Genomic DNA, 18,251 nt, shown 5'->3' with positions numbered 1-18,251 from the left:
ACTTTCTATACTTTTTCTCTATCATTTCTGTATTAATGTTTAATGCTGTATGTTTTCAGTGCATTATGTAAAGCCCATTGAATTGCAATTGTGTATAAAATGCTGTATGATGTTGGTTAATAGAGTTGCTTTCTTGTCGCTCTGGATCTTCTCTTGAGGTAGCGATTATGTTTAGTACTATTATGTGGTGCTCAAGTGTATCAATGTAATCAAATTATCTTGTAATATAAAGCAAACAAGAATGAATGTAATAGCAATTACCTGATAATTGATTGTTGATAACTGATAAAACACAAGGAGGCACTTCTCGACGTTTTCAAACCACAAATGTGAGAATTGGGACAGAGCTACGGTCCCTGCTCTATCGAAGGGTTCCTCTTTACACTGGGTCTGTGGATGGTTTACTTTCCACACAATGTTTTGTTTGAAGACTTGGGGCTACACATCTGTGTTTGGTGTGTTTTAGATAAAATTTGGATATTATCATTATTTTTTTATTTACATGGAGGTTGACATACCCTAGAGATTCCGTTAGGCACTCTGTCATTACACCGGGAAACTCCAGCAGAGCTGCTGTACAATTCATCTGTGGGGGACTTCGTTCTAGGAGGAACAATGCCAACTGGCAAGGGAGACGAAAATTTAAAATCATGGGAAAGAAAAGGAAGCTGAATTGGTATGGATATACTGTCAGTCTCAACTGATTTAATGATACAATCACATCTCAAAACACTGAATTCTGGACTGGATTATTGGTTTTCTTTCATCTGTAATTTACAAATACCAGTAGAAGAAATGTCATCAGTGTAATCTCATGCTCCATGAGGTTCTATGTACCAAACAAGTGTTATAACATAGAAACTTGGTTTTGGATTGTTGTACCTTTATTCATGGTGGATTGTCTGTCATGCACCTGGTCCTGCACATCATTGATATTGTTCTGTTCTCCAAACTTGGACTGAAAGATGGAGAACTCATTTAGTTTTTCATGTAATCAACATTAAACCTGAAGGTGGCAAAAAATCCCAATACACATCCAAAGATGGTGATTAATGCATTAAATAATGCATTACTATGTGTAGACATGGGGGCATCATGCTACTTTTAAACATGGTATACCTGTAATGACAGAAACAATACAATACTTGCAGACACAGTATCTGTATTGCATTATTGCAGACACACACTGATCACCCCAACATTTTTAACACTGCATTTCACATCAAAATATCTAATTTCAGTGGAAATGAAGTGATCAGTGGATTCACTGATGGAGCAATTGCAAAATTGATTGTAAAATTAGTAAGAGTTCTGAGCAGCACAAAGATAAGCTTTGTGCTGTTTACCAGTTGCCAACCAACTTGACAGTCCTGACTTGAGGAAAAAAGAGAGAACCTGACAATCCAAAATGGACTCTTATTTCTCCTGGTGCTATAAATGGTTTCACAAAAGAGATGCGACATAGTTTGAAACCAGTAATGAGATCGGAGTGTATGGTACAAATATGTTCCCTTGAAATAATTGTGTTCACTCATTGTCCAGTGAGACACTGAGAGGGTGAAAGGTCACTACAAAGCTTCAAGCACCACCTAATTTGGAAGAGTATGTGAATGACTTTCACTGAGGTGCTTCATGGTGTGACCATATATGAACTAGCATGACTATATCACTACCAAGATAGATGCACTGAGAGAGACTGACAGATGATCTGTGGCTGTACAGAACTATCAGAACTCTAGTGCTAACTGTTGCTCATGTTTAGTAAAAAAAAAAAAAAAACAATTAAACAATAAAAACAAAAAACCTCTCTTTGTTACAGCATGTAGCTAACATAAGATAAAATAAAACAAGATAAGATAAGATATGATAAGATAAAACTTTATTAATCGCCATACGGGGAAGTTTTAGTGTTACAGGCAGCAAGCAAAACTTGTCGTTAAGTGTCAGAGGCTTTAAAAAGAGCAAAGGGAAACCAGCCACTTGCAGTAGGAGGTGAAACAGATGGACAGATATGGTGACACAGAAGAATAATCCTTTTGGCAATGGGTGGAGCACTTGAGCAGATTGAGGTTTAGAAGAAAGAAAAAATTGTGGTATTTGGAGGAAGGTGGCTTACAAGGTTAAGAATTATGTTTTTGAAAGATGACATTGGACAACACTTGGGACTAGGTGAAGTGAGGGCAGGACAGGGGCTGAAACACCCAAATACCTTTCTGATGTGAGAATCTTCACCATCAAGGTAACCATCATCGATACCCAAGCTTCGTAGCCAGGCGGTGCTGTCAACGGGCAGGGGGTTGATGGAGGAAGGTAAGGTAGAGTAGGGCTCCAAAGGGTAATACGACTTGGGGAGGGGAGGCCTTGGGGGAACACTTTCCTAAATCACCGTAAGGGCAGTAGGGAGGGATTAAGGAAGGAGAGAAAGGATAGGAGGAAGAGAGAGTGCTGCACATCAGAAGGAGTGACAATAAGCCAGGCAAAGTGAAGCGCAGAAAGGACTCATGGGAATGATTCTGTAGAATGTGGTCTTGATACCATGCTAAGTTAGATGTGAAAATGCCCAGGTGGCCAATGAAATACCTGGCAACTTCTATGGATTCTTAATTCCACACAGTCCATGTCGGGCTCTGTGAAAAAGCCACAACATTTCAGCTATCCTTTCGTAAATCATTTAGTCACATGGAATAGACTTGTGAAGAAGAAAATGATCAGACTTTTAGACTAATTCGACTATGTAACATTTTAACAGCAGTGGAAGTTGGAAGTGGAACTGAAGGGGTAATCTTCATAAACATATCTGTGCATGAAAGCAGAAACTGCAAGCAATGAACAAAATTTTGGTATTGGAAGCATTCTGATGGGGTTTAGGTCGGATGCAGGTAAATAGTCAGTGTGGACCGCAAAAGAGGTGGAATGCATTGGCCGAAATGCACTCTCTGAACCCATCAGCTATTGTTTACGGTGATTATCTTTTAATTAGCTATTTTTAAAATCTGCATTCATGTGCAGAACTCTGATAATAGAGACTAACCGTAAAGTCTCTACTCATCTCAACTTGGTAGACAGACTGTAAACAATAAGATCATGCAAGAGGAGGTCTTGGCCTCGACATTCTTTATTCTTATCCAGATATCCGCTGGCCCCACTGGAAGCCCCAGAAGATCTTTCATAACATGCATGTTTTTGTTTTTGTTTTTTTTTCCATCAATCAACCATCTACTAAGTCATCCCTTAACTTACTGTAACTCTGGCCAAATGTTCTGGCTTCCATCTCTAGACTAATTACATTAAATCCCCAAAATCGTTTTGTGAATCAGAGAGAATGGTGCCAAAAATTGTTGAGTTGAGTTGAGAAAATAGATCAAGGATGCATGCAAATTCTTTTTGTTCCATGGGATCCCTGGAGTGCTGTTAAATAATAAGTCCTGACAACTGAAATGTTAGATAAGGATTAGACTGCAAAGGCAATTAGCAGCACCAATGGCTGAACAAAATGGGGGAAAAAATGTCATGTCATGACCTTTTGAAGGTAAAATATTTGATCTGGGGGAAAATACTGCCCCTGTATTTAGAATTTTACAAATCAGAATAGATGCAATTCAGAATTGTCAGAACCAACTATGGAGTGGTGGATATCCTTTTCTTCAAAGATGGGCCTGCAAGAACATGTGATGATTACTGGGCGAATAAGACTGTGTAACAGCACAGATCACTGGAGCAAAGCCAAGTCCTCCTTGATTGTTAGGGTAAGTAAGGGGCCTAGCACCTTCACCAACATGACATAATGGCAGAGAAGCTAGCTGGCGATGGTGATAAGATTCAGAGCTGGCACTTCTAAAACAAGGTACTGAAGGTGTATTAAGATCTGGGCTGTAGCATAATGATAAAACATCTGTCTGATAGGAGTCTTGGAGAAAAAGGATCTGGGATTCAGGCATAGAAAAGCATTTGTTGCAGGACAGGTATCTGAAGTCATCACTGGAGAAGTGATATGGGTGGGAGTCTGGACAGAGATCTTTTCTGATACCAACCTTGACTTCTTGGCTGCAAAGATTCGAGGTAAACTGACTAACTTCCTGAATGTCAGTGTTGGTTGAGACTGTATCTGAATGCTGATTGGTATATTTACTGTCCTGACGTTGTACTTGGAGAAAACTGATCTGGTCTCCTGCTATGGCTTTGGATGGATTTACAGCTTGGCCAAAGTTATAGTTGGTTCTGTAGTTAATGTCTTGGTCCGTTTCCTCTATCACAGGGTCTAATCTACCCAAGGACTGCCTAAACTCTTGGAAAGCTAGGGAGATCTGAGGAAAGGTGTGTTCATGAGTTTCACACCCATAGTAATTTATATTTTCTGCATGCAGGCTTGTGTCAGGGTCTGTGTAACTTTTGGGTCTATTCCTCGGCTTAGGGTCAGTTTTAAAATGAGGCACTTTATATGAGTTGAGACACGGTTTAGGACTTTTACACACATCAGGGTTGGTTGTAGAGTCTGAGCATGGATCTGTGCCAGGTTTTGGATTGGGGTTGGTCCCCAGCTTGGTGTGTCCGGTGCTTACCTCCGGACATAGCTGTTTGGTAGGGGAGGCCTGGGAGCCGGGCACTGGGGAGAAAGGGCTGAGTGGGCTGGTGAGGCTTACTGAGCTCAGGGGACTGGCTGGACTATTGGTGCTAAAGGAACCTGATGCACCGCTGGTCACTGTGCAAGAGAAAGAGAGGGAGGTGGAGACGATAGGGAAAGAGTCAGTAGAATATACATGATAGAGACAGGTATTTTGTGATTATTTTCCAACTCAAGTGTGTTACCTCTTTGCTTGGCTGTGTCAGTACCTCTGGATGAGTTATTCTTGTGCAGTCCCTCTAACACATCCTGTACTCTCCAAAACTCTTTCTGGATGTGTCTACGAACCAGTTCACTCTGTAAAAAGCCAGGTCAGACAAAATAATATGACAGAGGAAAGAATAACTAATTTCAATAATTTTGATAGGAATAGTCAATATGCAAATTGCTGTGAAGTCTGTGTAATATCTACACAATGAGGATTAACCAGAGATGACCCTATCCACCTAGCACTATAAATAGAAAACAATCTAATAATGTAAATAATATAACAAGCTAGAAACAGCTAGAAATTAAATATTCAAACACATGGCATGTGCCATTATAACAAATAACACATTTTTGATGTTTGTTCATTATTTTGTACATTTATAAGGTGAGGTAATGAGGTACATGCAGCAGAGTCATATTGTACAGTAGGATCTGCTTCTTTAGTATAATTGCTGTACAAACACCTACAGAACGATGACTGCACGACTGAGGTGCATCATCGATTTTGTCTACTGATTCTGCATACATTTCCCACGATATTTCTTCAAAATTTATCCTTGTGAAAGGAAATGTTGTATTTGTGAAAAAGATGTTCTCTTCTTGGCAGCATATGTTGCTCCAAAACCTGTATATATCGTTCACTGTTGGTACCTCCACAGGTATGCAGGTTACCCATGCCATGTGCACTAATGCACGCCCACACCATCACAGATGCTGGGTTTAGAATTGTACACTGAAAACAAGACATGGTCCCTCTCCTCTTTAGCTGGGAAGAGGTGGCGTCTATGACTCCAAAAAGAATTTAAAATTGTCACTCATCAGACCACAGGACAGTTTTCAACTTTGCCTCAGTGCATCTCTGGTCGAGCTTGGGACCAGAGAATATGACAGCGTTGCTGAATCTGGTTTATATATGGTTTCCTCTTTGCATGGAAGACTTTCAACTTGCATTCATGGATGCAGCGACAAACTGTGTTCATGGACAATGACTTTTAGAAGTGTTCCTGCCCATGCAGTGATGTCCACGACAGAATCATGTCTGTTCTCAAGGAAGTGCCATTTTAGGGCTTGAAGGCCACCAACATCCATTATTGGTTTTCGGCCTTGTCCCATGCATTCAGAGATTTCTTCTGAATCATTTAATGACATGATGTGCTGTAGACAATGACTTATAGTCTGTCATGGAGGGGTGAATCTCTCCCCATCAGAAAGATTCAGCCTTTCTAGGATAACCATTATGTTAAAAACCTGTTGTCACTCAACCAAATTAATTGTGAGATCTTCCTCCAGGCGTTTTTTTTAGCATTTTCAATTTTTTTGTTGACACTATCCCAACTTTTTTGAAAGGTGTTGCTGTCATCAAATTCTAAAAATAAATCATGCAAATATGCAAATAAAGGGAAAGGAATTTAACTATCAGTGGTTACTGATAAGTCTGATTATATGTCAGCCTGGGTGTTTTTGTAATTATTATTATTATTATTATTGTTATTTCTAATCATGACATTTTGAAAGCAAATAATAAAGAACTATGTCTTATTTGTAGTTCTTGTATAAATGACTGTCTGCTGGCTTAAAAGTTTCAGGAATAATAAAGGATAAATGGACTGCATTTATATAGCACTTTTCTATTCCCACTGACCATTCAAGTGGTTTACAACACAAGTCAACTATACTAATGTATGCATGTACATACACTAGTAGCAGAGGCTACAATGCAAGATCACACCTGCTCACAAGGAGCAAGAACCATTCATGCACTCTCACACACCAAAAGCACCAACATCGGGAATCTGCAATTTGGATTTCAGAATGTTGCCCAAGGACACTTTGACATGTAGACCCAAAGGGCCAGGGATCAAACCACTGACCACCACACCACTGCAAGGCGCAGTGACAACGTGACCTTTTACCTGCCCTCCTGCATTAAGCTGCTCCCATAGGTCTCCATGAATGGCGCTGGCCTCATCCTCCAATGCCTCAAACTCCATACGAGTGGTGGTTAAAGCCTGAGAGAGGTAAAAATAATGATTAAAAATCTTATTTTGTATTTTTTTTCCATTGCCTTTCTATTGCTATTTTTATTTATGCTACCAAATTACCCGAGCTGGGGATTAATAAAGTTGATCTTATCTTATCTTATTTCATAAAGGTAATCACACTATGAGAATGTTTGTAACATCTGTGGCTTACATACATCATACCTTTCTATTGCCTTTCACTGTGAAAATGAATTGATTAAAAACAGACTAAAAGAAAGAATGAAAGGCTATTTCTATTTCTTTCCAAATCTGACGGGGAAAAATGTCGGACTTTTGCAGGGAATGCTGGATAAAATGACAGAAATGAACCCCTTGCAGAAACTGACACTTTTGCATTGTAATATACATCAGGAAGTGTTGTGTAAGTCAGTGTTAAAAATGAGCCATGTTGCTGATGCTGTAGCTAAAAAAGTTAAGTTCATCAGAGCGAGAACATTAAATCACAGACAGTTTGTTGCACTTTTGGAGAAAAATGGGTAGTATGTAGTACTCCGAGTACTCTGAGTATTTTCTTACTTAACCTATACACCACAGTTTCACATAACCTATTTATATAAATATTCACAGATTATTTTTATTCTACCGATTACCAGTACCAGCTATACAAAAAAATAAAATTTAGTGCATTTTACAATGGGAGAAAGTTGAGCAGAATTAAGTTCTTGTTGGTGCGGCCCTCTGACACAGTTCAGGTTTCTCATGTGGCCCCTTGCAAAAATTAATTGCGCACCCCTGTGTTTAACAAAGATGCTCTACTGCATCTAATGGATGTTTGCTAATAGCAGTTTGGGTAACAACTTTAATTTTCACTCTCATTTTTAATTCCAAAATGGTTTGGATGACATGGTTCAACTTGAGACTTTGAAACTTGTCCAGGCAATTGCGTGGTTGCCCCATTCCGTTGTTGTATTAAATGACACAACAGTACTGTGTGTGTATGTATACACTCTGAAAAAAATTAAAAGACCACTACAAAACTATTAATTTTTATGAATTTACTATTTATAAGTATGTGTTTGAATAAAAAGAACATTTTTTTTTGTTTTATTCTATAACCTACTGACAGTGTTTCTCCCAAATTCCAAATAAAAATCAGAGCATTTATTTTCAGAAAATGACAAATGGCAATAATAACAAAAAAGATGCAGTTTTTTCAGACCTCAAATACTGCAAAGAAAATAAGTTCATTTTCATTTTTCAACACCACAATACTAATATTTAAACTTTAAACTTTATTCTGAAATCAATATTAGGTGGAATAACCCTGATTTTCAATCACAGCCTTCATGTGTCTCGACATGCTTTCCACCAGTCTTTCACATTGCTGTTGGGTGACTTTATGCAACTCCTGGCACAAAAATTCAAGCCGCTCAGCTTTGTTTGATGGCTTATAACAATTCATCTTCCTCTTGATCACATCCCAGAGGTTTTCAATGGGGTTTAGGTCTGGGGATTGGGCTGGCCATAACAGGGTCCTGATCTGGTCGTCTTTCATCCACACCTTGATTGATCTAGCTGTGTGGCATGGAGCATTGTCCTGCTGTTAAAAAACAATTCTCAGAGTTGGGGAACATTTTCAGAGCAGAAGGAAGCAAGTTCGCAAAGACGAATCTCCTCGATTCCAGCCTTGCTTAAGTACCCCCAGATCATCAGCAATCCTACAATAAATTTCACAGTGGGTGCGAGACACTGTGGCTTGTAGGTCTCTCCAGGTCCCCATCTAACCGTTAGATGTCCAGGTGTTGGGCAAAGCTGAAAATTGGACTCACCAGTAGTATGGTTGACTTGTGTTGTAAACCGATTGAATGGTCAGTGGGAATAGAAAAGTGCTATATAAATGCAGTCCATTGATCATTTATTATTCCTGTTTGACTTTAGACCTCAGCTGTAATTTGTATTGGGAAAGTGAAAGGTTGTTTCCAAACAAATATGTGGAAACTTTTTTGGCATGGTCAGTAGTTATTTTTGGATTCCAGTTACTTTTGAGGTACAGCACTGTTTTTGCCATCCAGCTGGTCCTACTGCAAGAGGATCGTGATGACCACAGCAGTGTTTTTTATACTTTTTATACTTTGTATTTATACTTCCTTGTTAAATAAGCTTGAGATGATCACCTAATCAGTACCTTATCAAATAGAATGAGGTTTGCTTGTTTTGGAATTCAACAGACACTAGAATGAAATGGCTGTCATACATGTAAAGATTCTGATTTCAGAAAATTTGCAGTTGTCTCTTAATTTTTTCCAGAGCAGTATGTATGTATCCATTTATATTTATATACCGTTGTCCTGAATATGTTATGTAGTCTCTTACACTAGAGGCCTGGGAGAGTTCCCCTCTGATGTTGATGAGTTGGTTCTGCAGAGTTTCTTTTTTGAACCGCAGCTTTTCCATGGCCAAAGGCTGGTTATGGTACAGTTCCACCTCCTGATGAGTTGCCACCAGTGCTTCCTCTAGGCTGTCCTGGAAACAAGGAACAGTAGGCATGGCAAGCAAGAAAGGAATCATTTATTGCAGGTGAGCATTCCTGCAATTAATCCTAATCTTAAACAACAGGTGAATAATTGCAAATTACCACTTTGTGTCTCAGAACAGCCAAACAAACAAAATAACTTCAAAAAGACAACATAAAAGACAACAACAAAAATATTATACTTCATAACAGCACACGTGTGAAAGAAAATAAATCACCTTGTCCATTCTCAGTCTGTGGACAACAGCCTCGTGGTCTTTCAAAATTTGGCTCTGCTCGCATAGTCGACCCAAGAGTTTCTGTGTCAGACAAGACAATGTATATTCACCACATATGGTTTGTAGAAACCAGGGGAAAACAACTAAAATAAAGAGAGTACAAGAATGTATCTCTGTGAATACATGTCTATAGTACAGGGTACTGGAACTGAACATACTTACATAGTACAGTACCGAAAGCATTATGCAGATGATATTTATCAGTGAAGCCAGAAGAAACCAATCAGTTGAATAAACTCCAAGTGTGTCTTAAGGACATAAAGACCTGGATGACCTGCAACTTTTTGCTACTAAATTCAGAAAAAAACTTACTATAGTACTACTATAGTATTACTTGGCCCTAAACACCTTAGAAACTCAAATGTAGAAACTATTTGATGATATAGCAACTATGAATGACATTGCGCTGGCCTCCAGCACCATTGTAATAAATTTGGGAGTTATCTGCTTTAGATGCTTTTTTACACCTATGTAACATTTTAAAACCAGGGACATTCTGTCTCAAGATGATGCAGAAAAAGTAATTCACACATTTGTTCCTTCCAGGCTGGATAATTGCAGTTCCTTACTGTCAGACTGCCCCAATTCATTGCTAAATACTCTTCAGTTGATGCACAATGCTGTGGCACATGTTCTGACAAAAACGAGGAAAAGAGATCATTATCAATATTTGGCATTCTGCACTGGCTCCTCATGAAGTCCAGAATAGAATGTAAAATCCTTCTACTCACCAACAAAGCATTAAATGGTAAGGCACCATCTTAGAGCTCATTGTACCCTATTACCCCAGCAATAGAACACTGCACTCCCAGTATGCAGTGTTCTATTGCAGTAGAGTGCCGTAAGTCTCTAAAAGCAGAATGGGAGCCAGAGCCTGTAAGAGCTACCAAGCCCCTCTCCTGTGTAACTATCTTCCAGTCATTGTCCGGGAGGGAGACACCCTCTCTACATTTGAGAGTAGGCTTAAAGGCTTTTTGATGAAGTTTACAGTTTGGGCTGGCTCAGGCTTGCCTTAGACCAGCATCTAGTTATGCTCCTATAGGATTAGACTGTTGAGGGACTTCCAGTGACACACAAAGCTTTGCTGTTTTTCTCTCCCTCTCTATCTGTATGCATTCATGTCGTACCAAGGCATGTTACTAAGGTCGCTTCTTCCCAAGAGTCCAGCAGGTCCACATGGAGAGTGACTGAATCTGTGAATGTGGGTTATAGCCGCATCTCCTGCCATGGCCCTGCCTGACATCCACTGCAACTGCAATTACTATTAGTTATACTTGCGTTTTTTATTTTATATATTGTGCTGTATTTTGTACATATACAGTTACTAATGCACATACATGGATATATCATATATATATGATGATGATTGCATCTCTGTCCACACCCCCATCCCTCCCTCTCTTGCATTTTCTCTCTTTCTCTCCCTCTCTCTCTCTCTAACCCAGCTGTTCAAGGCACATGGCCATCCCAGAGACTGGTTCTGCTTGAGGTTTCTGCTTGTTAAAAGGAAGTTTTTCCTCACCACTCTTGCCAAGTGCTTCCTTATGATGGAATTGTTGGGTCTCTGTAGATAAAGAGTATCAGCTCTAAATGGAAAGTGTCCTAAGTTCGTCCACAAACTGGGAAAATCATTCTTTATAGAGCTGGCATTGTGCACAGGGCCATTGTTATGTTCAAACAAGAAGCAGCCAAGCACATGCTGACACAAAGTTTGAGGAACACTGCTGTCAAATGTAATCCTGTAGCATTCTGGTTGGAAACCTAGACAACAGATCTAATTATGTAGGTAGTGGTGTTCACATACTCTCGCAATGTAGGGCATTTGAAGTGTAAATCATCTTGATGTAAGAGTGTATTTGATGTGTGTACGGTGTTAAGTGTCTTACGCTGGTTTCAATCTCATTGAGTTTCAGTGTGGGATGTAACTCTCTGCTGTAGACATCATGGAAAGGAGGCACCTGTGAAACCAATGATTGAACAAATGATCTAAATGACCAACATTAGACACATAGTATAGGCACTAACTGATGAGAAGAGCAAAACGTTTAACTCCGTTAATTATTCTGAGGAATGCAACGCTTCACACATTACACATCCACCATGCAATTTGTCCTCCAAAGACCTGGAATTGAATAGGGACATGATGATGATGATGATGATGAATCATTACAATAGCACCAAGTATTGTGAAATGACAATTGAGCTTAATTACCCCTGAAGAGGGTTCCCAACACAGGTAAACATGACTGTTCACGAAAGAGTAAGAGTTTGGTTTTAGTGGAATGTACTTATATCTGACAGAAAAAGAAATGGTACAATATCTTCTTCATTCTTAACACAACTACTTCTGTCAATTTACATGTACAACAGAGTGCAACACAACAATTACTGTGAGGAGAGACTGTTAAAACTATCCCAATGTGTTAGGTCTGTTAAGCCGTTTGTTTCACGAGTGTCAGGTTTTGTCTCACACCTCCTGTTTTATTGTGAAACCCTGACTCTCCTCTCGTTTCAGAACCCTGGCTTCCTGGTGTGTTTCCCGCCTGTCTGATTGTCTGCCCTGCCCTGATTGTCCCCACCTTTTCCTTGTTACCTCATGTATATATAGTCTGTGGGTGCATCTCATTTCTCAAAATTTCCATGTCCTCGCTCCTCGATCCTCGCTCGAACCGGAAGTACTTCTGGTCTGCCATCTTGCCAGCCGTCCCAAAGCACTCTGAGGAGCGAGGAGAGAGGAACGAGGAGCGAGGAGGGATCTCGGACGAGCCATAAGCGAGGATACATGAGTGCATCCTTCCTGGAAGTCTTTCAACTGAACGGTATGAAGACCCCGCCCCCATAGCTGTCACGTTTGAACGAGGTGGTGGAGATCCTGCAGTGAATGGCTGTAATTAAGATGAGCCTAACTGAATGCTACGTTCTCCAAAGAGCAATAATACAAGAACATGAGGATCCGTCATGTTTCAATCAAGTAAGGGATAATGTATAGTGAGCAGGGACGATAGGAACCTGCTCACTATAATCCCGCTTAGAACTCTGCTCACTACGAAAGCATTCAATATAAAGTGACACAAAATAGTGATTAAAACATATTTTATTGATTTAAAATGCTACTCTTGTCTGTCATCGCTCTCACAGCGCAGCGGCTCTGAAAGTAAACATGTTCGTTGCATAGCAACCGCCTCTCACTGTGCGCAGGCCGGCAGGCAGGATAACTTATTTATTTACAGATAGAGCAGAGAAATCATGTCAAATGTGGAGAAGTGATGGGACATCCCAGACCTGAGAGACGTAGCTGGAGACAGAGTTTGGTTTACCGCTGTTATTTTGTACTGATGCAGCAGCTGATTTCGGCGTTCAGCGTCAGACATTAAAACATCTGGCTCCAGTTTCGTCTCCACTAAGCAGTCTTTTATCTACAACCTGTTCTAACACTAACACATCGGCCTGTCATCACTTGTTCTGCGTGTTATCTGAGTGAAATAATGTGTTTCATAGCTCATAGGTTTCTCTTCACTGATAGCTCTGAAGTCTGTCTCATTAAACAGGGATAGAAGACACAGCGAGGCTGATAAAGTTCAGGTCAGTAAATGACCACCTGTTCACCGGGAAGAGGCGTCCAGCCAAGAATGAACTCATTAATTCTCATGTGCGTTAATAAAAGTGTTTCTTATGTATTTGCTAGTGCTGGAGACTTTTTTTAATAATGTAAATATAAGTATAAAATATAAATATATTGGGTGGTGGGGGCGTGAATATGAAATGCAGCAGATTCAGCTGTGTCGCGTCATCAGAAACAGACGTCGCTTCACGTGACGCTTCAGAGAAAAGGATGTCTCAATTCTCTTAAAACATGTTTCCCTGTTCCTTCTATCCTTGTGTGGTTTCCTTGCATCCTTCCATGCATCCCCGGTGGGAGGGATGAAGACGCAAGGAAAACATGCAAGTGAGGGAAACGTGGATGCAATTGGAATGGGATGTACCCTGTGTCTCACCTTGTCCTGTGCCAGATTGTCTTGTTACCTTGGTGTTTCATGTCAGTCTAGAGTTTCTACCTTGTCAGCCTAGTATTCCTTGAGAGCCAATTTGATTTCCTAGTTTTTGAGAATATCCTAACCTGAGCGTCTTTTGTTTGTTTTGTGAACCGTGTGCCTTTTTGTTCTCTTCTAATGTTTTTGTTATTATGAAACCAGCCTTGAGCCTTTTTTCACCTTGCCTGTTCTGAGTCGTGCATTTGAGTCCAGTATCTCGTGCCTGAGCGCTTGTGTCGGCATGTGTTTGATTCATCATGCCAAGACTACAGAGACATACAGAGAAGAGTGGGATGCAACCAGGAGGAAGCTACAATGGCATGTTATTCACTCTCCTTTCCTTTCCTATGACACCCTCTACGACATAATATGAAGTGTACTAAGGCCCTTAGCTCAAAGAATATGAAATATAGTTTTCACAGCCATTAATTCTGTAGCTTTCTTGTTCAGTTTCTGTGTTGTGTTGTTTCTCTTGTGATATTTAATTATTTGTATTGTATTTATTTACTGCAGAAGAGCAACTTTGTTTTGCCCAGACCAGCACCTGGCTCCAGAGGTCTCTGCAAAGCTCTGTATGGCCTCCAACAAACTCATCCAATCAAATGTTTTAAAATTAAGTTTAGAGATTATTGAGGTTAGGTTTTAGGGTCCATCAATCCCAGGAATGATTTGTATGCAGCCAAGAAGAAAATACTGCCTGAGAAGCTAAGGTCAAGGTAAAGCATTATCCAGTCACTGCTGTACCTCAAGCTTTTAGCATGGATTCACAGTGAGAGTGGATGTGGACCAATGCTGTAATTGTCATGTAGGGTCATGCAAACTTCTTCATCTGCCATAAATATCAAAATATATCACTGCACCAGTGTACACATGGTCTGTATAAGGATATCATGGCCTTTGAGGCCTTTTAAAGGGCACTGACATACCCTAAAATGGACACATTAGTGAACATGTCAGATGTGCAAACAGTTCTGTTAAGTAACACACATTTTCAAATGGACTCTCAAAGACATTAGCAGATGATGAAACTTAAGTCATACAGACCTTCGTGGGTCGTTAAAGCTCAGCAGAAGCAGAAACTTAAGAAGGAATGCTGGAGAAGAATACAACCACAAATTGCTTGACTGTAAGTGACAGTAGGGACCAGGCAGTTGTTAAGTGGTAGGTTTGGTTAGGTACTGAAAATCTGGTCTATTAATGGTCTATACAAGCCTTTGTCCAGGCCTAAGGATGACTAGACCAGTGGTTCTCACATTGGGGTGCTGGCTCCCCCAGGGGAAAAAAGAGTGACTGCAGGTGGGTGTGGAGGAGCAGGGGGAAACTATGGTTTGAAAGTAAGTTGAATGAATATAATTTATTGAGGGAAATTAAACAAGAATTTACTGATGCTGTCATGCTGACCTTTATCTAACTGAAATTCAATTTGGATCGTTTTTTGTTAGTTGCTTCCCCAATCATATCAGCCCCTATTATATTAATAAAAATTGTGGGGTGGGCATGTGAACATTTTTCAGTTTCTGAAGGGGGCATGCCAGAAAAAGCTTAGGACAGCGCTAGACTAGACCAACACTGGCTCAGAACTTGTTGACTAGAACAACATTGGAACTGTTTTAGGATAAGATGAAAATATTTTTTAAAGATAATTTACAGGCAAGCACTTTTTGGAAGTAAGAAACAAAGGAAAGGAAAGGACTGATATTGTAAACACTGGGTGGGAAACACAGTGTATGCAATATGCATTGGCAAATAATACTGCATGTGTGACCTCTTACCTGTTGGTCTAAATAATCCAGGTTGCGCTGGAGCTGAAGATCTAATATGTCCTCCTGAGTCAAGCAACCGCGACACACATGGAAATCACACAAATACACACAGTATAGATCGAGGGCTTTCAGATAAGACAGAAGCAAAGCAAAGCACATCAACTGGTCTCCAAGACAATGATCAACTCAAACACTTTAAAGAGAATTAAATAGACATTTATGTCTCTGCAGTTTTTTAATAAAAGCTGATAATTTCGTTGCTGTTGGGTCTTGTGTGTTTGTGTTGCTAGCTTGTTCCGGGACATCCATGCTTTATTTATTTCTCCCCATATTCTGTTGTATGTAAGGAGATGGTAAACTGTATTTATAAGCGCTTTTCTAGTCCGTCTTCTGACAACCACTCAACAAACTTTTACAACACAAGTCTGCTTTCAGAAGGCCCAGGATCGAACCATTGACCCTCCGATAAGGGGACGACTGCTACACCTCATGAGCCATAGCCGCTGAAGATGTCATAACATCACTTGAATCTTGCTCTCAAGGGAATCCTGTCTTTAGGGTGTACCACCTGAGATCTTATGGTATTTAATGGTTTATTGGTAAATATGGACTCCATATGACTTGACTTAGACTCAGTTTACTACTTCTGAGAATCCCGTTAAGGAGTCCCACTGGGATGCTCCTTGTGGTCCCTATTGATTTAGCAGTGTCCATTCTGGCCTTAAGTTAAAGTTGATTCTCATCCGAATTCCCATCCGTTTTACAGTATCCCAGTCTGTCTATCCTCCTCCCAACTGACAAGGTGCTGTTCTCTTTATAGGCGGCTCCTTGTCACTGATCTTAGTTAGTTAGGTTTTCTGTATACTGTGGTCTTTATGCTCCTGTCAGCCTTTACACGATGTATTGGATGAAGGCGGAGACTTAAGTCATGTCTTGACTACTAAGCAAATTCCGTCCACTGATGAAGACCAGTTAGCAGCTATCGTCTTCCCTACTTTTCGCTGAAGCATTGCAATATTTCTTAGCACATTACTGCCACCAGCTTTCAATCAGTGGATTGTGTATTACAGCACAACGCTCTCATCACTCATCACTTCACGCTAGAGTGAGCAAGGCTATCCTCATGCTGGCCTGAATACTGGTCAGAAACTCCACTGGGTAATGACATTAGGCCACATAATAAATTTGAAAAAATGGAAAGATGCAAAGGTATTTTGTTGCTGTTGTTGTTTTTGGCAAAATTGAACATGCAACATTTTACCATATGCTGTTACATTTCCCTTTTTCATCAATGGCTTCTGCTTCCCTATATTATGGAACTTTATAGGACTGCCTTATATTCCAATGATCATGAGCAAAACCGGTCAAGGCTATGGAAGTTAGTTCTCTTCATCATTAGGCTATGTTTCTCTCATGTGTAATCTCACATACATACATTCATACACATATGTATACAAAAGTGGTTCCAGTGGCGTGATGGGGACAGGTCAGCAGTGAGGAGCAGTGGGAAGAAACGTGGGAGAAAAGGTCCCAGCACTCCAAACAAGAGTGATGTGTACAAGGTTAGGACAGACAGACAGAGACAGATGTGTGGAAGAAACCCCACAGCTGGTTACAGTTGCAAAGCAAAGCTACACAACTGCATTAAGTGCCATAACTGCTGTTGACTGCACCAGAGAACTGTGTGTTTGAGACCATATGTCTTTTCAAGTAGATTGATATGTATTACAGCGTATTAGTGCCACATACCATTTTACTGTGAATGGAAGGGGATACAGGGTAGTTGTAGTGGTATAATCCTTGGTTTAAGGACCTCCTATTGCCAGGGTAGTCATACTGAAAGTAGGAGGGAAGGTAATAAGGAAAGACGAAAGGGAAAAATGGGGGCAAGAATCAAAGAAAGTTGTTAGAGTGGAGTACAGTGGATGGTTATTGTTACAGCATATGAAAACAAAACATCACTCTCTCAATTTTTCTTTCATTCCCACTGACTTTTTGAGAATCTTGGACTACTAAAGGTCAATTACACTCTTCTATATTTATTTTCTGGACATGGTGTGGGAATTAAAAATATATAAAAATATATGTGAAACTGATTTATAGATTAATAAGAAAAGAAAATACACTATATAATGCTACAAACACACACAGTCACACAGACACACACACACAAGTCAATTTACCTTTGGTGAGCTGAGTGATCTCCTCAGGCTGTAGACAGACGGATCAGCATAGATCACATCATCCCTCACCCTCCCTGGAAACCGGTCAAATCGTGCAGATGGTGATCGAGCCGGGGAGGCAAAGTTGGGTGGTACCGGTGAGTAGGGCCCCCCAGATGACGAGGATGGAGACCTGGGAACAGACCTGGAGCGTGGCTGGATGGACAGACGCCTTAAGGATGCTTCCATTCCACCATAGTATTGTTGCCCCCATTGGTCCCTGGGCACTGGGGGTCCATACAGCTGATCTCTCAGTGAGCGACGCTTCTCCTCAACAGTCCACCGTCGGTCATATCCCCCAACAGCAGAGACAGAGCAAATGCTGTCAGGTCGGACCCCTGGCAGGTACAGAGGGTAGTCCTCCACATAATGTGGGCCACCAGGGTAGACATAGTAGTCAGCTGAGACCCCTTGGCTTACCGGGTAGTAATGAGATGGGCTGGAAGGACATGAAAAGATTGACATTATGGCCTTATCAAATGTCATGTCAAGTTAATATATAGGTAGCAATTGAGCACTTTTTTATCAAGTGCAATCTCTTAATGTTGTTAAATAAAGGGCAGGTTAAAATAAAGAATAAAATTACATTTTTGTCCCACTGTATTATAACA

General features: G+C 40.4%; 1 protein-coding gene across 9 annotated transcripts in view; it reads right to left on the bottom strand.

Moving 5' to 3' along the window:
• Positions 1-18,251, bottom strand: part of plekha6 (pleckstrin homology domain containing, family A member 6) — a 100,903-nt gene that overhangs the window by 13,953 nt on the left and 68,699 nt on the right. For 5 of the 9 annotated variants that reach the window (XR_006007195.1, XM_041946887.1, XM_041946910.1 and 2 more), the window contains 11 exons: positions 17,602-18,079; positions 17,168-17,254; positions 15,428-15,481; positions 11,511-11,582; positions 9,565-9,645; positions 9,187-9,336; positions 6,745-6,840; positions 4,807-4,918; positions 4,560-4,699; positions 883-958; positions 519-622 (listed from right to left, as the gene is read on the bottom strand). Coding sequence is in view for 8 of the 9 variants with exons in the window: in XM_041946887.1 (XP_041802821.1) it covers positions 519-622; positions 883-958; positions 4,560-4,699; positions 4,807-4,918; positions 6,745-6,840; positions 9,187-9,336; positions 9,565-9,645; positions 11,511-11,582; positions 15,428-15,481; positions 17,168-17,254; positions 17,602-18,079 (1,450 nt within the window). In the remaining variant the exon portion in view is untranslated. The remainder of the gene's footprint in view (positions 1-518; positions 623-882; positions 959-4,559; positions 4,700-4,806; positions 4,919-6,744; positions 6,841-9,186; positions 9,337-9,564; positions 9,646-11,510; positions 11,583-15,427; positions 15,482-17,167; positions 17,255-17,601; positions 18,080-18,251) is intronic. The other 4 variants (XM_041946928.1, XM_041946955.1, XM_041946918.1 and 1 more) reach the window with 3 other exon arrangements.

The sequence above is a fragment of the Chelmon rostratus genome, chromosome 2 (genome assembly GCF_017976325.1).
Source record: "Chelmon rostratus isolate fCheRos1 chromosome 2, fCheRos1.pri, whole genome shotgun sequence".
NCBI lineage: Eukaryota > Metazoa > Chordata > Actinopteri > Chaetodontiformes > Chaetodontidae > Chelmon > Chelmon rostratus.
Note: the sequence above shows the minus strand (reverse complement) of the source record. Positions and strands in the feature narration are given on the sequence as shown.